Below are 25672 nucleotides of genomic sequence, written 5' to 3' on the forward strand. Positions count from 1 at the left end.
GCGAGGAATCTGTCCCCGGGGAGGGTGAGGCAGTTGAGGCTGCCCAGCCGCTGCCTCCCGGGGATGGCGTGAAAGATCTGCCTGTCGTGGGGGGCGTGGGGCCAGCGGAGGAATGCGTTGCCGCCGGGTGGAGCGTCCCGGGGACTGAGGCGGGCGGAGCCGAAAAGGCCGTACCTGAGACCGCCCAGCTATTATCCAACTTCCCCCGGGTGTCGCTCGGCCCGGAAGAAACGGCAATGAATGATTTTAACGAGTCTGTACACGCTGGGCCGGGGGGTGGCGGCGGGGAGGGGGAAGAACAACAACCTTCGCCCCCTACCTTGGAGCTGAGGGACTTGGTGGACCTGGAGAATTTCCTAAACCAGGTCTCTCCGTGTTCCCCGGCTCCTGGGGTGGAGGAGGAGGAACCCCTTCCGCTGTCGCTTCCCGACCCAGCACCACTTTTAAAAGAGCCCAGTGGGGACTCCTCTGCCGACGATCCTGGGGGTGGGATCGGGGCAGAGCCAGGGCCGGATGGAGCGGCCGGGCCGTTTGCCGTACCTCGTGCAGTCGACGGGCCGGCTGCTGGCGGCGACCTCCCGGGGGAGTACGGGGACTCGGTAGGGGACGCGGGAGAAGATCTCGAGTCCATCGCCAGTGAGGCGGTGGACCTCCTCGTGTCCGCCGCTGAGACCCTCCTCATTCCTGCAAAGGAACTCCGGGACTTTTTGATCCAGTGCCGGGGTCGCCGCGACCAAGCCCGTCTGGCCCTGGAAAGATGGTCTGAGCCGGTGTTGCTCATCGCTTCCGTCCGCGCCGCCGCTAAAACCATGGCCGCGGGCGGGCCCTTATCAAGGGCGTAAGGCCTTGAGCTGCGCCAGCTCAAAAAGTTCCTCGCTGGGCTGCTGAAGGAGTGGAGGTCAACAAACGACTCCACTCCCCCCCGCTACAATAGGTTAGGTAGAGGTTGCACCATGCTCTAGTCATGAAGATAACCATAGCCAGCCTCAACATCAACAGCAGCAGAGAGGCACACCATAGATTTAACAATTTTTCGCTCCTGCGGGAGGGGAAATATGCGGTGTGCTTCCTGCAAGAAACCCACACCTTTCCGGGAGACGAAGCCACGTGGCTCCTGGAATGGCAAGGAGAGGTCCACATGAGCCACCTCACCGCCACTTCTAGTGGGGTGGCCATCTTGCTGGCCCCGCATTTTCAGCCGGAGATCTTGGGGGTCGAGGAGCCCGTGCCAGGCCGCTTGCTGCACATAACGGTTTGCCTGGGGGACGTGCCGCTCCATCTCGTGAACGTGTACGCCCCTCAGCCCGGCCGGCAGCAAACGCGCTTCTTCGAAGAGGTGTCCGCTCTTCTTGGCTCCGTCGACGTCGGCGACTGCATTGTCCTCGGGGGGGATTTTAACTGCACCCTCGAGGCGAGGACTGGAGTAGGATGGTCCAGAGATGACCGCCTTTACGTGTCTCGAGCGTACGTTTCCTGCGTCCCGGCGGCCTCCGTGCGTCCGGTGCCGTGTTCGGACCACCACCTGGTGTGGGCGGAGCTCGCTTCGCTCCGCGCGAGGACGGGGTCCGCGTACTGGCATTTTAACAACCAGCTGCTGGAGAACGTGCGGTTCCAGGACTCATTCCGTCGTTTCTGGGCCGACTGGAGAAGGAAGCAGGGGGGCTTCCCCTCCTTGAGGCTATGGTGGGACGTGGGCAAGGCTCACGTCCGCGTCTTCTGTCAAGAGTACGCGAGGGGGTCGACCAAGAGGCGGGCGGCCAGGGTCGGGCGCCTAGAAAAAGAGGTGCGCGACCTGAAGTCCCGTCTCGGTCAAGTCGTCGGGGACCCGGCCCTGCGGACGGTGTACGAAGCGGTGTGGGAGGATCTGCCGGAGGTCAGCCCGGAGGGCGCCGAAAATCTGGAAGCTCCGCAAAGTCTGGCGGAGCTGACCGGCGCCCTCGACCGGCTCTCGAGGGAAAATCCCCGGGGCTGGACGGGCTGACCGTGGAGTTCCACAGGGCGTTCTGGGACGTCCTGGGGGGCGACTACATGCGGGTCCTGGGGGAAAGTCTGGCGACCGGGGAGATGCCCCTCTCTTGGCGCAGGGCAGTCATCGTCCTGCTGCCTAAGAAGGGCGATCTCCGCCTCCTTAAGAACTGGCGCCCGGTCTCCCTCCTCAGCACGGACTACAAAATCTTCGCCAGGGCGATGTCTGCTCGCCTTCGCGCCGTGCTGGACCACATGATCCACCCCGACCAGTCCTACACGGTCCCGGGCCGGACAATCCACGATAACATCCATCTGGTCCGGGACCTCATCCATTACTCCCAGGAGGCTGGTCTGTCGGTCGCCTTTCTATCCCGTGACCAAGAGAAGGCGTTCGACAGGGTGGATCACGACTATCTGCTCAGAACTCTGCGCGCTTTCGGGTTCAGGACGCATTTCGTCGCCCGGATCTGACTTTTGTACGCCGCCGCAGAGTGTCTGATTAAGGTTAACGGGTCCTTGACGGCGTCCCTTCGGTTTGGGAGAGGGGTGCGCCAGGGATGCCCCATGTCCGGCCAGTTATATGCCGTCTGTGTGGAGCCTTTCCTGCGGACGAGGTTGACAGGACTGGCTCTGCAAGGGCTGGGCATGGAGGTCGTCCTCTCGGCTTACGCCGATGACGTGCTCCTCGCGGTAGAGGATCCCGCTGACCTGCGGAGGATGCGTGAGTGCCAGGAGATTTACTCGGCCGCATCCTCCGCCAGAATCAACTGGGAAAAATGTTCCGGACTCCTGGTGGGTCAGTGGCGGGTGGACTCCCTGCCGGAGGAGCTCAGGCCTTTTGCCTGGAGCACGACCCATCTCCTCTATCTGGGAGTCTACCTTAGCCCCGACGAGGAAGCCTGGCCGTTGAACTGGCAGGAGCTGGAGGCCAAGGTCGCCGCTCGCCTAGGGCGCTGGACAGGACTGCTCCGAGTGCTGTCCTACAGGGGTCGAGCGTTAATCATAAACCAGCTGGTGGCCGCCATGTTGTGGTACCGGCTGGTCACTTTGACCCCTCCCCCTGCGTTTGTCGCCAAGATACAGAAGAAGCTGGTGGACTTCTTCTGGAACAACAGGAAGCACTGGGTCTCTGCCGCGGTCTTGAGTCTCCCGCTTGGGGAGGGCGGTCAGTCATTGGTGTGCGTCAGCACCCAGCTCGCGACTTTCCGTCTTCAGACCCTGCAGAGATACCTTTACGTTGAGCCCCCTCCGAGGTGGCGTGCTCTGGCGATGTATTTCTTCCGCCAGCAGCACGGCCTCAACTACGACACGCAGCTCCTGTTTGTGAGTGTGGGGGGCGTCAGGACCGCCCTCCGGGAGCTGCCTGTCTTTTACAAGGAACTCATCAGGGTCTGGAACAAAGTCTCCACCAAGCGCAGCTCTCCACCGGCCGGAGTGGCGGCCGTGCTGCAGGAGCCGCTGCTCGGGAATCCGTACCTCCACAACCGAGGTTTTTGGTGGCGGTCGGACGAGAGGGCTGTGGCTGGTGAGGTGACCAGGGTCAGGGACCTGCTCGATGGCGGAGGAGCGGGCCGGATGGTGCTAGACACGCTGGCGCGGCGCCTAAATTCCGCCAACGTCCGCCACGCGGCCGATGCCATCGAGTTGCTAAAAACAGCTCTGGGCCTCGACTATGTTAGGTGCATCGAGGAGGCTCAAGCACGTGGAGCGATCCCGTCCGAACTGACCCCCGTCCGGACGGAATTCCTCATAGGCGCCAAACCCCGAAACCTCCCTCGGGAGCCGGCGCCTCACAACTTGAGCCGCCTCGAGGAAATCCCCTCCGTGCCTTTCAGTTCCGCGCGGAGGGGTTTCCTGTACGGGCTGCTCCTGCACACTCTCAACTTTGCCATCCTCGCCTGCCGTCCGGACACGCCATGGCGTACCATCTTGCCGTCCGGAGGAGGCGGGGGACCCCGATGGAGGGCACTCTACGCGGGAGTCCTCCCAGTATTTATCGGGGACTTGGCCTGGAGGGTGGTGCACGGAGCAGTCCCGTGCAATTAATTTTTAAGCCGGTTCACGGGCTCCCAGGCCGCCTGCAATTTCTGCGGTCTGGAAGAGTCCGTGTTCCATGTTTTTATGGAATGCACGAGGTTGCAGCCCCTGTTTTATTATTTAAAGGGGCTGTTCCTGAAATTCTGGCCGCACTTCAGTCCCACACTCCTGATCTTTGGACACCCTGTGCGGAGGGGAGCGGGTAGGTCCGAGAGCCTCCTCGTAGGACTGCTCCTGGGCACGGCCAAGGGTGCCATCAGCCGGTCCAGGCAGCGGGCGGTCGAGGGGGTCGTTCAACCTGACTGCCTGCCTCTCTTCCGTGCGTACATCCGCGCCAGGGTGTCCTTGGAGATGGAGCACGCGGTGTCCACCGGTACGCTCGCGGCCTTCCGCGAGAGGTGGGCACCGGAGGGACTGGAGTGCATCGTCACGCCCGGCAACCAAATTTTAATTTGATTTTATGTTTTAAAGTTTAATTTGTTTGAATTGCCGGTGTTTTTTTAGTGTCCCCCTCCCCTTTTATAGGGGGCACTTAGGAAAAATAATATTATTTTAGTGCCCAAAAAAATTAAAAATAAACACAAAAAAATACGGAAAATGGGCGTTGTAAATGTTTGGTGCGTCCCCCAGATCGGGAGGCCACGGTTTAATGTTTTTGTTTGCTCCAAAAGAGTTTCATGCACAAGGACCAATGGTGGAGCTTTGGAGGCGTGGCCTAATCAGGTGGAGCCTGGCTGCTGTGAGAGAAGGAACTCCCTGCTTTAGCTCCTCTCTGGAAGGCCTTTGAGAGCCCTGAGACAAGCCCAGGAAGAGGAGGGAAGGGCTGGCTTACTGCAGTTCAACATCCGGAGGGAGAGGAGAGCAGAAAAATTTACCAAGTTTATTACAACTACAGAGAGTTGGAGAGAGTGGGAAAAGAGCAACAACCTGTGTGGAAGGAGGGAGATTCTGCAACATTCTACAGGTGGGTGTTGGTGCATTCCCCGAAAGACATTGTTGTATCGGTGGGGGGAGGAAAGAAGACTTTTCGAGGGCCGGAACATCGCGGGGGGTGTGTGTGTGTGGAAGTGTGTGTGGGGGTCTTGCTTACAGCTGGGCCCCACACACCACTGAAGCACCCCTCCCCCATTGCCTAGCCTGGGATAGCTGGAGCTACCTGGCTGAAAACTATTAATTGCCCTATTAAACATCGTTAGGAGTGTGTGCCTGGGTGGCTCCAGCTACCCCAGGTGAAGACATCTTCTCCCCCCACCCGAAGACCATTCTTAAAAGACTGTGTTTTTTGCCATCTGGGGAGTGCACCCCAAGAAACACCCACCCATTGCTGTGAGGGGAGACCTGCCCTCGCAGCTTCCCTCTTTCCCACACCCCCTGACTCTATCTCTCTCTCTCTGTCTCTCCCCTCTCTCTCTGAGAGCCCTTTCCTCTTAATTTAAAAAAAAACAATTAAGACAACTTGAGCAGAGGGAGCAAGGCCCCTCCCCATTCGTTAACTAGGGGAGAGGTGTGCCCCATTAAGAACTCCCTCTGCTCAAAAAACCAACGAGGCCAATAAAGACCATTAAGGCCTGTGACTGTGGGTGTAGCCCTTAAAGGGACCCCGTGATGGTGACCCCATCCACGCCGGTGGCAGGGCCAGCAAGGACATATGCGCAGGCGGCGTCCACATCCACGGCGCCTCCTGCTGCCCTGCCACCGTTCAGACTGATGACAAAGAAACATGGTGTCAAGAGCTACACTCACCCCACAATGAGCATTGAGGAGTGCGTGCGGGCGATGGCTGGGGTAGTCGGCCCCTTGGCCATTGTCGCAGCCTCCAAGATGTCTGGGAAGGCCGTGTTCTTCCTGGGGTCGGAGCGGGCGGTGTCCCTGGCCCTCGAAAAGGGGCTCACGGTGGGCGGGATGTTCCTGCCGGTGGACCCTCTCGAGGCCACCGCGCAGAGGGTCATCATTTCAAACGTCCCGCCCTTTGTTCCCGCTGAGCTCCTCCTCCCTCACCTACACCAACTGGGGGAGGTAAGGTCGGGGATCAACCCCATACCGCTCGGCCACAGGGAGAACAGCCTGCGCCATGTGTTCTCCTTCCGCCGCCAGCTCTTTGTCCGGCTGGCGCGGGAGGAGATGACGGAGGGCAATTTCAATGTGGTGCACGAGGGGACTGCCTACTGCATCTTCTGGACGTCGGACGGCGTGCGGTGCCATGCCTGTAGGGAGGTGGGGCACGTTCGCAAGAACTGCCCCGCCTCCAAGGCCGCCAAACCACCGAAGGCGGCCAAGGCTGGCGCCGCCGCCACCCCTCCCCCTATTAGCGTCCGCGTGCCGGGAGTCATAGGTGCGCGGGCATCGTCGGGGGCCTTTGTTTTCACGGCCTCTGGCGGGGGGGAGGGAGAGCATCCGATCGGAAAGAAGGCGAAACATCTCGAGGCAGGTCCCCTCAGTGTGCCAGAAAGTTTGACCACCGCGCTCAGCCCAATCCAGTCATCGGCGAGCGCGGGGTGCCCTGAGCCCATGCCCAAGCCCTTGACCAATACCGCAGAGGGGCTCGGGCGCGGGCAAGATAAGAAAAAGGGGGGGGCGGAGCGGGAGGCCTTGGCAGACATGGAGGTCTCCCTGCCTCCGCGCACCCCCAGGAACAAAAGGAGGCGCCGCTCCAATGAGGCGGAGGGGGAACAACATCCCTCCGCAGAGGAGTCGGTGCCCGCCGCGTGTCCCGCGTCCCCCACCAGCGCCCCCAAGCTGCGCTGTAGGCGAGAGGAGTCTGTCCCCGGGGAGGGTGGGACAATCGAGGCTGCCCAGCCTCTGCCTCCTGGGGATGGCGTGGATGATCTGCCCGTCGTGGGGGGCGTGGGGCCAGCGGAAGAATGCGTAGCTGCCGGGTCGAGTGTCCCGGGGACTGAGGCGGGCGGGGCCGAAAAGGCCGTACCTGAGCCCGCCCAGCTATTAACCAACTTCCCCCGGGTGTCGCTCGGCCCGGAAGAAACGGCAATTATGAATGATTTTAACAATTCTGTACACGCTGGGCCGGGGGGTGGCGGCGGGGAAGGGGAAGAACAACAACCTTCGCCCCCTACTTTGGAGCTGGGGTACTTGGTGGACCTGGAACATTACTTTGACCAGGTCTCTCCGTGTGTGGATATCTGAACGGAATATATGGAATTAAGGACAGTAAAGTAAACGGGATATATGAAAATGTATAAGCTATGGAAGAATAGCTGGGAGAATGTCAGATTGCAAATAGTGCAACATCAGCATAGCTAACAGTCTTTCTCAAGGTTTCAAGTCACGAATCCTGCCAATAACATCTAATTGTAACATGAATAGTCACACCACTAGATTGGAACATTTAGAGGCAATGCTTGAGCTTTCAAGAAAAACATCTCATATAGATTGACTAATGAGTGGCTGAGTTAGACTGTCAATCCATTTGTATTTTGTTACCTGATTTCAAAACTGTATAACTGTTAACGCTTTACGATGTAACTTCACCTATCCGAAGGGAGTGTGTACGCTCTATCCAGAGAGTATATCTTCTGTCTGATAGGTCTTACTGGCCGGTAATAAAGACTGCTTTGTTCAAAGCACAAGAGGTATTCGACTCAGTAATTTTACTGAACCAGATTGAGGTAAAAGAATCCAGGAATTTACATTTGGTGTCAGAAGTGGGATCTCAACGGACGACTGCCGAAAACTTGCGAATTAAGAGCCAGACTAGCCTTGGACGAGACGAGGGGAAAGTGGCCACTGGAGTGAGTATGATTTCAATACTGCTCCAGTTTCCCCCGTTTCAAAAGTCTGAGGAAAGTTTAGCCACTCGCTGGTTCTCAGGTAGTGTCTGAACGAGATCCAGGACAATCTGGTGAATACCTTTCAAACTTAGAATAGGGATAGAGATAGGGAAATTGCGCGATGACGCAAACCAAGCGGCGACTTGGAAAAATAGGTTATAGTTAGAGCTAGATAGGGATAGATGATCAATCATGGATCCAAAAATTAATAGGAAAGAAAAGAGACTCTTGTGAATGTCTGTTTAAATGAGAAATGCTTCTGTGATTTTTACTGTAAAAAAAAGCCGGGGAGTTGTGATTTGTTTTATCTCAAACAGAATGAAAGTTTGTTTTAACCCTTCGTAGTGTTGTCCTGTATGTGGGAAGTTTAAGAGTGTGAACCTTATTGAATTACGTATATTCGGATGATAAGTTACGGAGCCAGGAAATGCACAAAGGATAGGTTTGTTAAAAAAAAAAGAAAAAAATTACATGGTCCCGGTGGTTAAAAAAAAGAAAAACTTGTTGAAAGAAAACATTCAGAGAAGGCACAGCAAAACAACTGAGATGGATTCAAAAAGATTTTTTTTTTAAATTATATTAAATAACACGACCTTGAGGCTGGAACAATTGAGATAACGAAAAGCAGTCCACAGCCTACGTGCCAGACTTCTCTCTAGTTATAAAAAAAAAGTTACGTACTAAATAGGTGCTGAAAGAAAAAAATGTTCTGAGATTTTAAATTATGAAAAAAATTCCACTGCAGTAAAATAAATCACTCCTGTCCAGTTGGCAGAAAAACTCCATTAAATTAGGGCTTTCATTGACTGATTGAATTTAAACTGCGCAGTAACGCAAAAGGATAGGGAAATTTGGAAACTAAAAGAAATTAATTAAGGCTCATAAGAAATCAAAATTAGAAAATTAGGCTCACAGGGAATAAAATGGGGATTTAAATAGAGGATAGGTGTTCAATTCAGGTACGACGTCGACCTTGTATATCACTTGGCCCGTCTAGGCTCTGATTGAATTTAAAAACCCGCAGCAACTCGGAAGGTAGGGCCGACGCGAACGCGCAGCGGCGCAGACGCGCAAACGACGCAAACGCGCAGCGACACTAACGCGTAGTGACGCAAACGCGCAGTGACGTAGACGCGCAGTGACGCCGACGCGTAGTGACGCAGAGGTGCAGCAACGCGAATCGCGAAAGTCAGTGCTAATGTCAGTAAGTCTTTGTAAGTCTTAAGTGATTAGAGTTTTAAGTAAAGTTTTAAGTATCCTAAATCGCGTGGCGACGCGAACCGCGCGGCGACACGGGTAAGTGTTAGCATTAGTAAAGTTTGGTTATTTGGAGTTAGTTAAAGTCAGTGTTAGTTTCTGTAAAGTCTGTCTATTTTTAAGTTTGTTTAAATTGCACGACGACATGAACGCGTAACGACACGGTAATACGAGGGGCAGTGTGAAAATGGGTAATCAGTTAGATAAAACCACGGATGCGGATAGTCCGCTACAAAAGTTATGTGAGGAATTCCCTGAAAGAGCTGAAGACTTTAGAAAATTATCAGGAGCCCTGAATAAATTATTAGGGGATGACCAGTGGCCTCTAGGTGGCACTAGAAGCGTAGAGGTAAAAAAAAAGCACAGGGATTGTCAAAAAAAATTAATTAAAAGATGCAAGAATTCTGTCAAGTTGGCAAACAAATGCTATTAAATTAGGACTTGCATTGACAGAGGGAACACATGTTAAAACTGTAGACGTCTTAAAGAAAGAATGTGCGCACGAGAAACTTGCTAAGAGATCCTCTGGGACCTCTGAGAAAGGTATTGATCAACTACAAGTTAAAATGGCTGGCTTTGTGTTAACCGAGGCTGATGATGAAATTGATGAGTGGCCACTGACTCAGCGCCCAACGGCGCCTCCCGCACCCCCTGGCCTCTTGCTCCAGTCCTTTTCCCAACACCCTCCACCTAACACTCCGGTAAAAAGAGTTAAAAATAACCCCATATCACCAAAGCAACAAACCCAAACTGACTCCTCATCCTCTGATAGCGATTCGGATCCCCAGTTTACAAGCAATATAGCCGAAAGAACCAGATCTCACACTTGAAAGGGCAGAACTATATCTCGACATCACAAACAGTCCCGTAAATCTTCTAGTCAATCTACCAGTCCAAGTTGTGAAAGACATAGCAAACACCCCCGCCGATCGAGACGCAGAACTGTCAAGCAGTCAGACAGCTCTGAAACATCCTCCGGCCTAGAAATGATTTCCAAGATCCCAAAGTCCCGACACCAATTCCCTGTCAGACCAATGCCAAACCCTGATGCACAACAAGCTGCAGACCACCTCTCTATAGATGTCTGTGATCTTCAAACAACTATTTGATTGCTCACGCTATCCGGACAGATGGAGAGGACAGTTAGATATTATTGGCAGGAAAAGAAAGGGGAGGGGGGAGGTGCGCCCCCAACCCGGGTCAAGACTGAATACGTGACTAGAAAGGAAGAGCCATCTCGGGAGGAAGGATCAATAGAACCGTAGTGTTGCATACAGGATTGGATGGATAAGCAAGGATACGGTTATACTAAACAACCAAACGGCCCGAGCCCTGCTAATAAACCTCCCTATTGTCCCCGGCATGGTATGGGAAGAGGCCGGGACTGGGTAAGAGGAATTGACTGTTTTAATTGTGGGCAGGAAGGACATTGGAATAAAAATTGCCCCTACCGTCAGCATGGAAAAGGAAGAGGAGGGGGGCAAGGGGGGAGAGGAGGATCTTACACTAACTTCTCCCAGAAACAACCCCTTTGGTCAATTGTCCCCCGATTGACTACGCAGCTTGATTGTGCAGGGATCCTTCCCGGACGACGAACCCATGAGTGGCAACTCTTTTTGATAGATACGGGAGCCTTCATGTCTTCTGTACAATCAAAGCTTAAACTTCCTGCCTCTACTGAAACACAGGAACTTTCAGGATTCCTGGGACAAATCTCGACATTCCCAGTGTCAGAACCGGTTAAAATGGGTTACCAGGAAGAATCGGTGGAACATCGAGTTGTTATCACAACCAATCTGGACTGTAACTTGATGGCTAGAGACCTCCTTTGCAAATTCCAGTTGCATTTGGAGTGTGGAGATAATGGGATTATTGTAAAACAGGAAACCCTTAAGCGGCAGTATTATACCACTAGAACCCCTCAGTGGTGGTCTCTGGACCTGCCGTAGGCACCCTATCACGTGACCCTAGCATACGATCCCAGTGGAAAGAATCAGGACCTGCAGAACTTTTATCAGGATCACGAAGGGAAAGTGAAGGGAATTCTATTAAGGGCTAGAGTGACTGAACTGGAAAGAGAGGCAGATTTTGTGGAAGTGGATAAGAATCTGTGGAAACAGCCCCTAACAATAGCACCGCATATTGCTCGTGAAGTATTAGCCCCTCACCATGCTAAAGATTTGGGAGTTATGGTACGCAAGGCCATAGATGAGGCTGACCTTACCAGCCGGGATGTGTAAATCGTAAAACATGGCCGAACAGTCCAATTTCATGGGGACCCCGAGAAGGTCTTAACGACTCTGCAACATCATACTGGCTCGGACATACCTGACTATGTGGATCCTCATGTGTGGGCAGAGAACCCCTCCCAAGTGGGTTATACTCCCATTGATCCGATTGAGATCTCAGTACAGGGCAATGTGGACTGGCCCTCTATCCGACAGAACCCACTGAAATCACAGGCAATCCTAAACTGACCTTTCGGCACTGTACTGCAATTAATCCGGCCTGTTTTCTTACTGAGCCACCCCAAGATGAGGAAGAACCCAGTCATGATTGCTTATCTTTAATTTAAGAGGCCACATCAGTCAGGAAGATGGAAGATCCAGACTGTATTCTTACTGAGCCAACCCAAGATGAGGAAGAACCCAGTCATGATTGTTTATGTATGTTGACGGAAGTACTTCTATTAATCCAGAAGATACACGAATCTCAGGATACGCCATAGTAAACCAGGAGAATCAGGTCTTGGAATCTGGCTTTTGAAACCGCCTATTCTGCTCAACAAGCTGAACTATTCGCCCTCACCCAAGCCTGTATCTTGGCCAAAGATCTCAAAGTCAATATCTATACCGACTCTAGGTATGCCTTTGGGGTGGCCCATGATTTCGGACAATTATGGAAAAATAGGGGATTCCGAACCTCACAGGGGAATGAGATATCTCATAAACAGTTAGTATCTGATTTGTTGCAAGCCCTCATGTTCCCCAAACGCATTGCCATTGTCAAATGTACCGCCCATACTACCGGAAATTCTCTGGTTGATATAGGGAATCGTTGTCCTGACCAAGAGGCCAAACAGGCCTCTCGTGACCAACAGATGGTAGTGCCCAAAATTATGAGTCAGACTAAAAATCCTGCGAAGGATAAGTTAGCCTCGGAAAAACCAATGCCAACCATCCAAGATGTTATCAAAGCACAGGAGGACGCTCCTGAAAAAGATAAACTGTTGTGGAAATATTATGCATGTACTTGTGACAATGTTTCTAAACTCTGGACCACTCCCGCGGAACAGACTTGCATGTCTGATGAGTTGGCCTCATGGGTTATAGAATGTCTACATTTTGCTACTCATTGTGGAGCAAGGACCACGAGTGACACACTTTTGGCTACTTGGGGGCACCCTAGACTCCAGGCGCTCACCCAGAACATTAGTAGTCGTTGCCTGGTTGGCCAGCAACATAATCCAGGGAAGGGAGTCCCCTGTGATTGGGGTAAAACGCCCCTACCCGAAGGTCCCTTTGAGACATTTCAGTTGGACTACATTGAGTTGCAAAAAGTTCAGTGTTACAAATATGTGTTAGTAATAGTAGATGTGTTTAGCAGATGGATTGAAGCCTACCCTAACCTGGACAATAAGACTCAGACTGTTGTTAAGGTGTTAATGAGGGAAATTGTTCCTAGATATGAGATCTCAGCTAGACTGATGACCACCTATGTTCTTTCTCTGACTCAGGCTCTGCGACTAGTTCACAACCAGGTTCAAGATGCTCACCTCGACCTCCCAGTTTTACCCGAATTGTCCCTCGTGGTACCAGGGAAGTATGGATTCGGAAGGGATTAGAGCCACAATGGGAGGGGCCTTTTTAGGTGTCACTCACTACCCCCACTGCAGCCAAGGTTGAGGGGAAAAGTGCCTGGGTTCACCTGCACCACTGCAAGCTCATCACCATTTAAACAAATTTTGCTGGTTAGTCTAATTCCTGTTTCTGTTCCAGATCTCCTCTTCCACATAGCTGAACAAGGCAGTTGAAGGAGGATCAGTTTGAACTTTTACCCGTAAGACAGCCAAATACACTGACGGAGACCTGAAGAAGGGAAACGGGAAAACAGAACTTTTTTATCAGCTAAATAATTGGACTATTTATAAGATGAGACTGTGTCTGTATGCCACTGCCTGCATAATAGTGTTGATATGACAGTTTTGGCGCACGGGAAGGAAGACAAAGGCGAGAGCTCCATGTAAACACCTTTTTGTATATGTCTTACGTTTATGCGGAAAAAGGGCGCTTCACTAGATGCTGGGTGTGTTCACATATCCCTATACATTCCAAAGGGGGAATTCCTTTGCGCACCGTTCCCCTGACCCTAACTGAGACTGTTAGATGGATTCAAAGAAACGATATTGGAACAGGTAGCTAACCGCACTGCTGAGGCTCTGGAGGGCATCACAGCTGAAATGGTAGCAATAAGGACCGTAGCATTACAAAACCGAATGGCCCTCGATTACTTGTTAGCTGAGAAAGGGGGAACGTGTGCCCCGATAGGATCTGAATATTGCACTTACATTCCTGATAGTTCAGAAAACATAACCCACCTTGCCGATCACATAAGGAGGGAGGTGAAGAAGTTATCCACACCAGCAAAAGAACTTAGCAGGTTTGATTGGTTTCTGGGTGGATCTTGGAGATCCTATCTAATACATGGGGCAATTGTTCTCATCGTAATAATAATTACCTGCTGTTTGATTGTTGGTTGCCTTAACCTCTGCTGTAAAGTAATGATGACAAGGTTAGCAGACCCTCTTGTGGTCAAGGGTTCCCGGGTTATGATCCAACAAACTAGAGAACTACTCAACAATGCAATACTCCTAGAATGATCCTAAATGTTATCATAGAATGATAAAAGGAGGGATGTGGATATCTGAACGGAATATATGGAATTAAGGACAGTAAAGTAAACGGGATATATGAAAATGTATAAGCCATGGAAGAATAGCTGGGAGAATGTCAGATTGCAAATAGTGCAACATCAGCATAGCTAACAGTCTTTCTCAAGGTTTCAAGTCACGAATCCTGCCAATAACATCTAATTGTAACATGAATAGTCACACCACTAGATTGGAACATTTAGAGGCAATGCTTGAGCTTTCAAGAAAAACATCTCATATAGATTGACTAATGAGTGGCTGAGTTAGACTGTCAATCCATTTGTATTTTGTTACCTGATTTCAAAACTGTATAACTGTTAACGCTTTACGATGTAACTTCACCTATCCGTAGGGAGTGTGTACGCTCTATCCAGAGAGTATATCTTCTGTCTGATAGGTCTTACTGGCCGGTAATAAAGACTGCTTTGTTCAAAGCACAAGAGGTATTCGACTCAGTAATTTTACTGAACCAGATTGAGGTAAAAGAATCCAGGAATTTACACGTGTTCCCCGGTTCCTGGGGCGGAGGAGGAACCCCTTCCGCTGTCGCTTCCCGACCCAGCACCAATTTTAAAAGAGCCCAGTGGGGACTCCTCTGCCGACGATCCTGGGGGTGGGATCGGGGCGGAGCCAGGGCCAGATGGAGTGGCCGGGCCGTTTGCCGTACCTCGTGCGGTCGACGGGCCGGATGCTAGCGGCGACCTCCCGGAGGAGGACGGGGACTCGGTGGAGGACGCGGGTGAAGATCTCGAGTCCATCGCCAGTGAGGCGGTGGATCTCCTCGTGCCCGCCGCTGAGTCCCCCCTCATTCCCGTAGAGGAACTCCGGGACTTTTTGGTCCAGAGCCAGGGTCGCCGCAACCGAACCCATCTGGCCCGGGAAAGATGGTCCGAGCCGGGGCTGCTCATCGCTTCCGTCCGCGTCGCCGCTAAAGCCATGGCCGCGGGCGGGCCCTTATCAAAGGCGCAAGGCCTTGAGCTGCGCCGGCTCAAAAAGTTCCTCGCTGGGCTGCTGAAGGAGTGGAGGTCAACAAACGACTCCACTCCCCCCCCCACAATAGGTTAGGTAGAGGTTGCACTATCCTCTTGTCATGAAGATAACCATAGCCAGCCTCAACATCAACGGCGGCAGAGAGGCACGCTGTAGATTTAACAATTTTTCGCTCCTGCGGGAGGGGAAATATGCGGTGTGCTTCCTGCAAGAAACCCACACCATTCCGGGAGACGAAGCCACGTGGCTCCTGGAATGGCAAGGAGAGGTCCGCATGAGCCACCTCACCGCCACTTCTAGTGGGGTGGCCATCTTGCTGGACCCGCATTTTCAGCCGGAGATCTTGGGGGTCGAGGAGCCCATGCCAGGCCACTTGCTGCACGTCACGGTTCGCCTGGGGGACGTGCCGCTCCATCTCGTGAACGTGTACGCCCCTCAGCCCGGCCCGCAGCAAACGCGCTTCTTCGAAGAGGTGTCCGCTCTTCTTGGCTCCGTCGATGTCGGCGACTGCATTGTCCTCGGGGGGATTTTAACTGCACCCTCGAGGCGAGGGACCGCTCCGGTGCCCCACAGAGCATGACGGCGATGGAGAAGTTGAGGGACCTGGTTGGGTCCTTCGACTTGGTGGACGTCTGGCGAAATCTCCATCCCGACTCCAGCGCCTTTACTTGGGTGAGGCCTGGAGTAGGATGGTCCAGAGTCGACCGCCTTTACGTGTCTCGGGCGTACGTTTCCTGCGTCCCGGCGGCCTCCTTGCGGCCGGTGCCGTGTTCGGACCACCACCTGGTGTGGGCAGAGCTCGCTTCGCTCCGCGCGAGGACGGGGTCCGCGTACTGGCATTTTAACAACCAGCTGCTGGAGGACGTGCGGTTCCAGGACTCGTTCCGTCGTTTCTGGGCCGACTGGAGAAGGAAGCAGGGGGGGCTTCCCCTCCTTGAGGCTATGGTGGCACGTGGGCAAGGCTCACGTCCACGTCTTCTGTCAAGAGTACGCGAGGGGGTCGACCAAGAGGCGGGCGGCCAGGGTCGGGCGCCTAGAAAAAGAGGTGCTCCACCTGGAGTCCCGTCTCGGTCAAGTCGTCGGGGACCCGGCCCTGCGGACGGTGTACGAAGCGAAGAAGGCCGCGCTGAAGGACCTGCAGCTCGTCGGGTCCCGAGGCGCGTTCGTGAGGTCGCGGATCCGGTTCCTGCGGGATCTGGACCGCGGCTCCCCCTTCTTCTACTCGCTGGAAAAAAGACAGAGTGTCCGTAAGCAGCTCTTGGCGCTGCTGGCCGACGACGGCTCTCTCGTCTCGGATCCGGAGGGCGTCAACAACAGGGCCCGTGAATATTACGGGCCCCTGTTCTCTCCGGAGCCGTCCAGCGAGGAAGCGCTTATAGTTTTGTGGGAGGACCTGCCGAAGGTCAGCCCGGAGGGCGCCGAAAATCTGGAAGCTCCGCTAAGCCTGGCGGAGCTGACCGGCGCCCTCGACCGGCTCTCGAGGGGAAAATCCCCGGGGCTGGACGCGCTGACCGTGGAGTTCCACAGGGCGTTCTGGGACGTCCTGGGGGGCGACTACGCGCGGGTCCTGGGGGAAAGTCTGGTGACCGGGGAGATGCCCCTCTCTTGGCGCAGGGCAGTCATCGTCCTGCTGCCCATGTCCGGCCAGTTATACGCCGTCTGCGTGGAGCCTTTCCTGTGCCTCCTGCGGACGAGGTTGACGGGACTGGCTCTGCAAGGGCCGGGCGTGGAGGTCGTCCTCTCGGCTTACGCCGATGACGTGCTCCTCGCGGTAGAGGATCCCGCTGACCTGCGGAGGATGCGTGAGTGCCAGGAGATTTACTCGGCCGCATCCTCCGCCAGAATCAACTGGGAGAAATGTTCCGGACTCCTGGTGGGTCAGTGGCGGGTGGACTCCCTGCCGGAGGAGCTCAGGCCTTTTGCCTGGAGCACGACCCATCTCCTCTATCTGGGAGTCTACCTTAGCCCCGACTAGGAAGCCTGGCCGGCGAACTGGCAGGAGCTGGAGGCCAAGGTCGCCGCTCGCCAAGGGCGCTGGACAGGACTGCTCCGAGTGCTGTCCTACAGGGGTCGAACGCGAGTCATAAACCAGCTGGTGGCCGCCATGATGTGGTACCGGCTGGTCACTTTGACCCCTCCCCCTGCATTTGTCGCCAAGATACAGAAGAAGCTGGTGGACTTCTTCTGGAACAACAGGAAGCACTGGGTCTCTGCAGCGGTCTTGAGTCTCCCGCTTGGGGAGGGAGGTCAGTCGTTGGTGTGCGTCAGCGCCCAGCTTGCGACTTTCCATCTTCAGACCCTGCAGAGATACCTTTACTTTGAGCCCCCTCCTAGGTGGCGTGCTCTGGCGATGTATTTCTTCCGCCAGCAGCGCGACCTCAACTACGACACGCAGCTCCTGTTTGTGAGTGTGGGGGGCGTCAGGACCGCCCTCCGGGAGCTGCCTGTCTTTTACAAGGAACTCATCAGGGTCTGGAACAAAGTCTCCACCAAGCGCAGCTCTCCACCGGCTGGAGTGGCGGCCGTCCTGCAGGAGCCGCTGCTCGGGAATCCGTACTTCCACGACCGAGGTTTTTTGTGGCGGTCGGACGAGAGGGCTGTGGCTGGTGAGGTGACCAGGGTCAGGGACCTGCTCGATGGCGGAGGAACGGGCTGGATGGCGCCAGACACGCTGGCGCAGCACCGAAATTCCGCCAAAGTCCGCCGCGCGGCCGATGCCATCGAGTTGCTAAAAACAGCTCTGGGCCCCGACTCTGTTAGGTGCATCGAGGAGGCTCAACCACGTGGGGAGATCCCGTCCGAACTGATCCCCTTTCAAACGGAATTCCTCATAGGCACCAAACCCCGGAACCTCCCTCGGGAGCCGGCGCCTCACAACTTGAGCCGCCTCGAGGAAATCCCCTCCGTGCCTTTCAGTTCCGCGCGGAGGGGTTTCCTGTACGGGCTGCTCCTGCACACTCTCAACTTTGCCATCCTCGCCTGCTGTCCGGACACGCCATGGCGTACCATCTTGCCGTCCGGAGGAGGCGGGGGTCCCCGATGGAGGGCACTCTACGCGGGAGTCCTCCCAGTATTTATCGGGGACTTGGCCTGGAGGGTGGTGCACGGAGCAGTCCCATGCAATAACTTTTTAAGCCGGTTCACGGGCTCCCAGGCCGCCTGCAATTTCTGCGGTCTGGAAGAGTCCGTGTTCCATGTTTTTATGGAATGCAAGAGGTTTTAGCCCCTGTTTTATTATTTAAAGGGGCTGCTCCTGAAATTCTGGCTGCACTTCAGTCCCACACTCCTGATCTTTGGACACTCTGTGCGGAGGGGAGCGGGTAGGTCCGAGGGCCTCCTCATAGGACTGCTCCTGGGCACGGCCAAGGGTGCCATCAGCCGGTCCAGGCAGCGGGCGGTCGAGGGGGTCGTTCAACCTGACTGCCTGCCTCTCTTCCGCGCGTACATCCGCGCCAGGGTGTCCTTGGAGATGGAGCATGCGGTGTCCACCGGTACGCTCGCGGCCTTCCGCGAGAGGTGGGCACCGGAGGGACTGGAGTGCATCGTCACGCCCGGCAACCAAATTTTAATTTGATTTTATGTTTTAAGGTTTAATTTGTTTTAATTGCCGGTGTTTTTTAGTGTCCCCCTCCCCTTTTATAGGGGGCACTTAGGAAAAATAATATTATTTTAGTGCTCCAAAAATTTTTTTTTAAAAAACACAAAAAGATACGAAAAATGGGCGTTGTAAATGTTTGCTGCGTCCCCCAGATTGGGTGGCCACGGTTTAATGTTTTTGTTTGCTCCAAAAGAGTTTCATGCTCAAGAACCCCCAGGTCCCTCTGCACCGCAGCATGTTGTAATTTCTCCCCATTCAAATAATATTCCCTTTTACTGCTTTTTTTTCCAAGGTGGATGACCTCACATTTTCCGACATTGTATTCCATCTGCCAAATCTTAGCCCATTCACTTAACCGATCTAAATCTCTTTGCAGCCTCTCTGTGTCCTCTACACAACCCACTTTCCCATTAATCTTTGTGTCATCTGCAAATTATGTTACACTATACTCTGTCCCTTCTTCCAGGTCATCTATGTATATTGTAAACAGTTGTGGTCCCAGCACCGATCCCTGTGGCACACCACTAACGACCGATTTCCAACCTGAAAAGGACCCATTTATCCCGACTCTCTGCTTTCTGTTTGCCAGCCAATTCTCTGTCCATGCTAATACATTTCCTCTAACTCCGCGTACCTTTATCTTCTGCAGTAACCTTTTGTGTGGCACCTTATCGAATGCCTTTTGGAAATCTAAATACACCACATCCATCGGTACACCTCTATCCACCATGCTCGTGATATCCTCAAAGAATTCCAATAAATTAGTTAAACATGATTTCTCCTTCATGAATCCATGTTGCGTCTGTTTGATTGCACTATTCCTATCTAGATGTCCCACGATTTCTTCCTTAATGATAGCTTCAAGCATTTTCCCCACTACAGATGTTAAACTAACCAGCCTATAGTTACCTGCCTTTTGTTTGCTCCCTTTTTTAAACAGAGGCGTTACATTAGCTGCTTTCCAATCCGCTGGTACCTCCCCAGAGTCCAGAGAATTTTGGTAGATTATAACGAATGCATCTGCTATAACTTCCGCCATCTCTTTTAATACCCTGGATTGCATTTCATCAGGACCAGGGGACTTGTCTACCTTGAGTCCTATTAGCCTGTCCAGCACTACCCCACTAGTGATAGTGATTATCTCAAGATCCTCCCTCCCCACATTCCCGTGACCAGCAATTTTTGGCATGGTTTTTGTGTCTTCCACTGTGAAGACCGAAGCAAAATAATTGTTTAAGGTCTCAGCCATTTCCACATTTCCCATTATTAAATCCCCCTTCTCATCTTCTAACGGACCAACATTTACTTTAGTCACTCTTTTCCGTTTTATATATCAGTAAAAGCTTTTACTATCTGTTTTTATGTTTTGTGCAAGTTTACTTTCGTAATCTATCTTTCCTTTCTTTCTTGCTTTCTTAGTCATTCTTTGCTGTTGTTTAAAATTTTTCCCAATCTTCTAGTTTTCCACTCACCTTGGCCATCTTATACGCATTGGTTTTTAATTTGATACTCTCCTTTATTTCCTTGGTTATCCACGGCTGGTTATCCCTTCTCTTACCGCCCTTCTTTTTCATTGGAATATATTTTTGTTGAGCACTATGAAAGAGCTCCTTAAAAGTCCTCCACTGTTCCTCAATTGTGCCACCGTTTAGTCTGTGTTTCCAGTCTACTTTAGCCAACTCTGCCCTCATCCCACTGTAGTCCCCTTTGTTTAAGCATAGTACGCTCGTTTGAGACACTACTTCCTCACCCTCAATCTGTATTACAAATTCAACCATACTGTGATCACTCATTCCGAGAGGATCTTTTACTTGGAGATCGTTTATTATTCCTGTCTCATTACACAGGACCAGATCTAAGATAGCTTGCTCCCTTGTAGGTTCTGTAATTCTCCAGGATAATTCTCCAGGATAATCGAGTTCTTTGCATCTTATAATACCACTGTTATGGAAAAATGCTTTCGCACCCCTTACATTTATTGGGACACCCAAACAAGGTAGAAATGTTGGGGACAGGCAGGCAGACAAACGTGGACCCAGTCCCAACTCCCCCGCGCCCAGTTCCCTCTGAACTTGACATCTTTGCCTTTGCTCAAGTGCTGTGCAAGCAGTGAAAATGCACGGAGGGCGTGCCGGTGGGGGGCATAACAATGGAAAGTGGAATTCTCTGCCACAGAAAGTTGTTGAGGCCAATTCACTAAATATATTCAAAAAGGAGTTAGATGTAGTCCTTGCTACTCGGGGGATCAAGGGATATGGTGAGAAAGCAGGAATGGGGTACTGAAGTTGCATGTTCAGCAGGCTCGAAGGACCAAATGGCCGACTCCTGCACCTATTTTCTATGTTTCTATGTTTCAACAACTCTCTGCAGCAGGGAATTCCACAGGTTAACAACTCTCTGAGTGAAGAAGTTTCTCCTCATCTCAGTCCTAAACGGCCTGACCCTTATCCTAAGACCGCGTCCCCTGGTTTGGTCAATATCACATTTGTGGGAGCTTGCTCATCATCATCACAGGCAGATCCTCGAAATCGAGGAAGACTTGCTTCCACTCATAGTGAGTTCTCAGGTGACTGTAGAGTCCAATACTGGAATTACAGTCTCTGTCACGGGTGGGGCAAACAGTGGTTGGAGGAAAGGGTGGGTGGGGAGTCTGGTTTCCTGCACGCTGCACTGTACAAACCTGGACCTTGACCTGGACCTTGATGACGTCCCTCTTCGCTGCCATCGCCCTCCTGCACCAGCTCACGCTGCTCCCTGGAGTTGTATGCCTCCACGCTGCTCCTGAGGCCGCTCCTTTTAATGGGCCCGACTTGCTGCTGGTGTTCTCACGCAGGTCGGGGCCTCCACGCAGCTCCCGGGCCGCATGCCGCTCCTTTTATGGTCCCGACCTACCGCTGGTGTTCTCACGCAGTATGATTAGAGCGTGGGCAGATACAGCAGGAGCTGCGAGAGACTGTGGAGGGATGTGATCGGGGCCCAGGAGAGGCGTGAGTTCGGGTCCAGGGGCCCAGGGGCAGCACGGGCCAGCCCACACTGCGATATGTGTACGCACTAGGTCCGTGCAGCAGAGCCTAGCCACTTCACCAAAAACTAGCTCTGTCAAGCCCGTGTGGCAGCTGGTGGGCAACGGCCACCACAAGTTAAAAAAATCCAAGCACGGGCATCTTCGCCCTTCATTGAAGCACCTCTGAACTAATCCTCTTTTGGGTGGAAGCAAGTCATCCTCGTTTCAAGGGACCACCTCTGACTGACTGCAGAAAGCACTGAGCATGTTGCTGACGACGACCCAATGTGCGTGTGTTGACTGTGCAGGCGCGGGCCTGAGACGTTGCGATAGCAACAGAGCCAAGCGCTCGAGCTTCCCAACGGTCGTCAGACAAACGGCCGAGCGCGCGATCCGCCGGCTTCGAGTCAATTTGCGCCGTTTAAACAAAAAAAAATAATTTCTACCCCCCTGCCCGCAGACAACAGCAAAGAACATGGCTCAGACGAGAATTTCTGCCAAACTTCCTCCGCACATCGACCCGACCAAAGCACCCGTGGCGTTTGGAGACCGCGCTTTGCCCAGGCTCAACCGCGAGCTGCAGGACCCCGAGCTGATCACCAGGCAGCGGGCGCTCATGGCCCTCTGTGACCTGGTTCACGACCCCGAACTCGCTTACACGGCGGTGGAGGTCGGTAAGTGCCCCCCACCGGCACACCCTCCGTGCATTTTCACTGCTTGCAAGCACTTGAGAGGGAACTCGGCGCGGGGGAGTTGGGACTGGGTCCACGTTTGTCTGCCTGCCTGCCCCCAACATTTCTGCCTTGTTTGGGTGTCCCAATAAATATAAGGGGTGCGAAAGCATTTTTCCATAACAGTGGTGTTATAAGATGCAAAGAACTCGGTTATCCTGGAGATAAACCCAACGAAAGATTGACAGTTATGTATGGGGACACTAAAAAATGAAGACAGAAAAATTGAGGCCAACTCTCAGTGTTGCTTTAACTTCCCAACTATCTATCCACCAACTATCCAACACCAAGCCCTGGGTGGGGGGGGAAATTTTCCTTCAGCTAAATGTCACCGAGACTGAAGCCAACCTTTTCAGTTTCAATAAGCCCTGACATATCTTCAACTCCATCAACATCCCTGGTTACCCTCTCAGGCTGAAACCCGATGTGTATGCCCTAGACATTCTGTTGGAACCCGAGCTGAACTTTTTACTCACCATCCAGTTTGTCACCCCTGAAACATTGCCGACGCCCCCAGCTTATTATGCCCTCGTTACCTTTAGGGCTGGGCTTTCCAACCCTTTTTCGCCTGCTTCTTTCCATCACAAATTCCAGCCATCCTGGAAATTTGTGGTGTGTATATTCTCCTGCACTGAATGACATCCACTCATCACGCCTCCCCTTATTGAGCTCCACTAATTCCCAACGATGATCCATTTTCAGTTTTCAAATCCTGCCAAGGGGTTGCTTCATCCTGTTTGAGCGATCTTCAGCATAAATCCTGCTCCACAGCATCTGGTGTCTTGGCTAGGTATCTAAGATGAGGACACAATATCATTCTATTTTGGTGCTGTAAGGCCAACTTGCAACAAAATACTAAAAAAGCTAATTTTCACGAACAAAATGCTAATAATTTCCACTAATATAAACTTTGGCCTTGATTTTCCTGTCCAAAACCAAAAAACTTGTGGAAAAATGGGGTGGTAACCAATATTCCCTTTAATTTTGGGGGGGGGGGTGTGGCCTCTTTAAGGGGCAGTGCGGCACATTCAAAATACCATGTATGCACGGATTTTCCTACTTAAAAGCCAATGAACTGGCCGCGCAGGAGCTGCAGATCATTGCGTGGTTGCGCAGCTTAAAGGAAACATTGGTGGTAACACCAACCACTGCCTCTCTGCTCTAATCTTGATTTTTGGAACACCTCCGTTCAGTCCGCAAGTGTGACCCCGAGCTTCCGGTCACCTGTCATTTTAATTCTCTAACCCACTCCCACTCTGTCTTACGTCTACTTCACCGTTCCAATGAAGCTCAACGCAAGCTCGAGGAACAGCACCTATTAGGCACTTTATAGCCTTTCGGACTCAACATTGAGTTCAACAATTTCAGATCATAATCTCTGCCCCCATTGTTTCGGAAGGCAGCTGTTGCTGATGATTCTGATATTCCCATTTACACCTCCTCTTGACCCATCGTTTGTTTCTTTACTTATCCCATTTCGCCTTTCATTTAATCCCTTTTATCATTTAATCTTTCCTGCCTTTCACCCTATCACAGACCTTCCCTTTTGTTCTTTCCTCCTTTCCCTGCCTGTGTTCTTGCTTAAAACCTGTTACAGCTCTAATTTTTTCCAGTTGTGACGAAAGGTCATCGACCTGAAACGTTAACTCTGTTTCTCTCTCCACAGATGCTGCCTGACTCGCTGAGTATTTCCAGCATTTTCTGTTTTTATTCCTCCGCTACATTGTCGGCTGTATTGGTGCCGGTTCCCGCTCTTCCTCCAAAGGAAGAATTTCACTACAATCCCTCAATTTTACATGGTCCATATCTGACCTTTCATTGCCTGAACATCTCTCTCTCCGTCTCTGGTAATGGTCTTTCTACAGGCATCTATTGCAACTCCACAGACTCACAAATATCTCGATAATGCTTCTTTGCCTCCTGCCTCCTTTAGTAAATACTCCAAGATGTTTTACAGAGGAGAAACTGATGCCGAGTAATAGTATAAGAATTAGTAAAGATGACCAAAAACATAGTAGAAAAGGTAGGTTTTGAGGAAGCTTTTAAAGGGTGGGTGGGGGGGGAGGGGGAGAAGTCAGAGCGGTTTAGTATGGGAGTTTTAAGGAGCAGGATTGAGACATCTGAAGGCCCTCCCACTCATGGTAAAGCATAGGGAAAATGGGAATGCACAAGAGGCCCAAGGAAGAGGACTAAAGGACATGGGCTGGAGGAGGTTGCAGAGCTTTGGAAGGTTGAGGCAATAGAGCGATTTGTATATGAGGATGCAGATTTTGAGTTTCGTGTGTTGGAGGTTGGGAAGCCAATAGAGGTCAGCAAGGGTAGGGTGATGGGTGAGATGACTTAGTGCAGGATGGGATGTGGGTATAGAGTTTTGGATGAATTGAATTCAAATTTAAGCCAAATTCTCTAGAATGGTTAAAACTGTTCTGTATGGCATGGATAAGCTGAATAAAACACTTAATTTTGGTATGGTAACAAAGGGTTAATGTCTTTGCTCTGAATTATAAATGATATCTAAATTTTCTTTGTTAATTTCAGTGGATTATCCACAATTGTATACAGTTCCACTGCTAAAGTTATTTAAATTGTTACAAGTTAGTAACCACTACAAATGTTTTAAGTAATAAAAGGATTTATTTTTGAAGCAAGCTAATGCCACTGGAACCATCTCATTCTCTCACCATTCTATCCCTTGCCTAACCAAAGGGACTGACCAGGCTGCCAGATGTAACATTGGTCTATCATGTCTGCCATTGGAAGTAACAAATGCAGTCACAATCAAGAAGGTTCTGGAATTTCCTCCAATAAATCAGTGGAAAGAAAACATGATCTACATAGGCAGGGAAGGAAGTGGAAGGGGGGACATCGTTATTTTGGGCCTCCACCACTTTTTCTGCCTGTCAAAATGTCAATTTAATGTCATATGGTTGTTGGTTTTCTCCCTGACATCCAACATTGCTAAGGGCTTCCTGGGGAGGGGATTAAAAAATTAAAATGCCAATTTCCCCAAATCAGTTGATTGCGGAGTGGCTTACAGTGAAACTGCCAGGATTATAATTATATTACGTTAGAATTTGGTATGGGGTCAGGGGTGCATCCATGGAGCTGGCAGTAGTTTTACCTTTTCCTTGATGCGCCCCTAAAAATTTGGCCTTAATATTAAGAAACAGACCAGAAAGGTCCCATTCTCCCACTTGCCTCTCCCTCTTGCAATCATAGAAGCATAGAATGGTGGCTATTTGGTCCGTCGAGCTTGTGCCGGCTCTCTGCAAGAGCACTTCAGCTTGTCCCACTCCCCTGCACTTTCCCCATAGTCCTGCAAATTCTTTTCCTACAGGTACTTATCTAATTCCAATTCTCTTTTGAGTCTGC

At 51.9% G+C, this 25672-nt stretch overlaps 2 protein-coding genes and 1 long non-coding RNA gene across 6 annotated transcripts in view; 2 read left to right on the top strand and 1 right to left on the bottom strand.

Moving 5' to 3' along the window:
• The window catches only part of LOC139268818 (uncharacterized), a 100530-nt gene extending 86135 nt beyond the window's left edge, over positions 1–14395 (top strand). Inside the window, exon 4 of the long non-coding RNA XR_011594116.1 lies at positions 13046–14395. This is a non-coding gene — a long non-coding RNA (uncharacterized lncRNA). The remainder of the gene's footprint in view (positions 1–13045) is intronic.
• Positions 1–21866, bottom strand: part of rab36 (RAB36, member RAS oncogene family) — a 188156-nt gene extending 166290 nt beyond the window's left edge. The window contains exon 1 of one of the 4 annotated variants that reach the window (XM_070887539.1): positions 21246–21865. In XM_070887539.1, coding sequence (XP_070743640.1) covers positions 21246–21290 — 45 coding nt within the window. In that variant the 5' untranslated portion in view covers positions 21291–21865. Of the gene's footprint in view, positions 1–21245 lie in introns of all 4 variants that reach the window. The other 3 variants (XM_070887532.1, XM_070887537.1, XM_070887540.1) reach the window with 3 other exon arrangements.
• Positions 21867–21898: 32 nt separating this feature from the next.
• Positions 21899–25672, top strand: part of rsph14 (radial spoke head 14 homolog) — a 1169762-nt gene continuing 1165988 nt past the window's right edge. Inside the window, exon 1 of the mRNA XM_070887531.1 lies at positions 21899–22243. Within this exon, the coding sequence (XP_070743632.1) occupies positions 22045–22243 (199 nt within the window). The 5' untranslated portion in view covers positions 21899–22044. The remainder of the gene's footprint in view (positions 22244–25672) is intronic.

This window comes from Pristiophorus japonicus, chromosome 8, assembly GCF_044704955.1.
Source record: "Pristiophorus japonicus isolate sPriJap1 chromosome 8, sPriJap1.hap1, whole genome shotgun sequence".
Taxonomy (NCBI): domain Eukaryota; kingdom Metazoa; phylum Chordata; class Chondrichthyes; family Pristiophoridae; genus Pristiophorus; species Pristiophorus japonicus.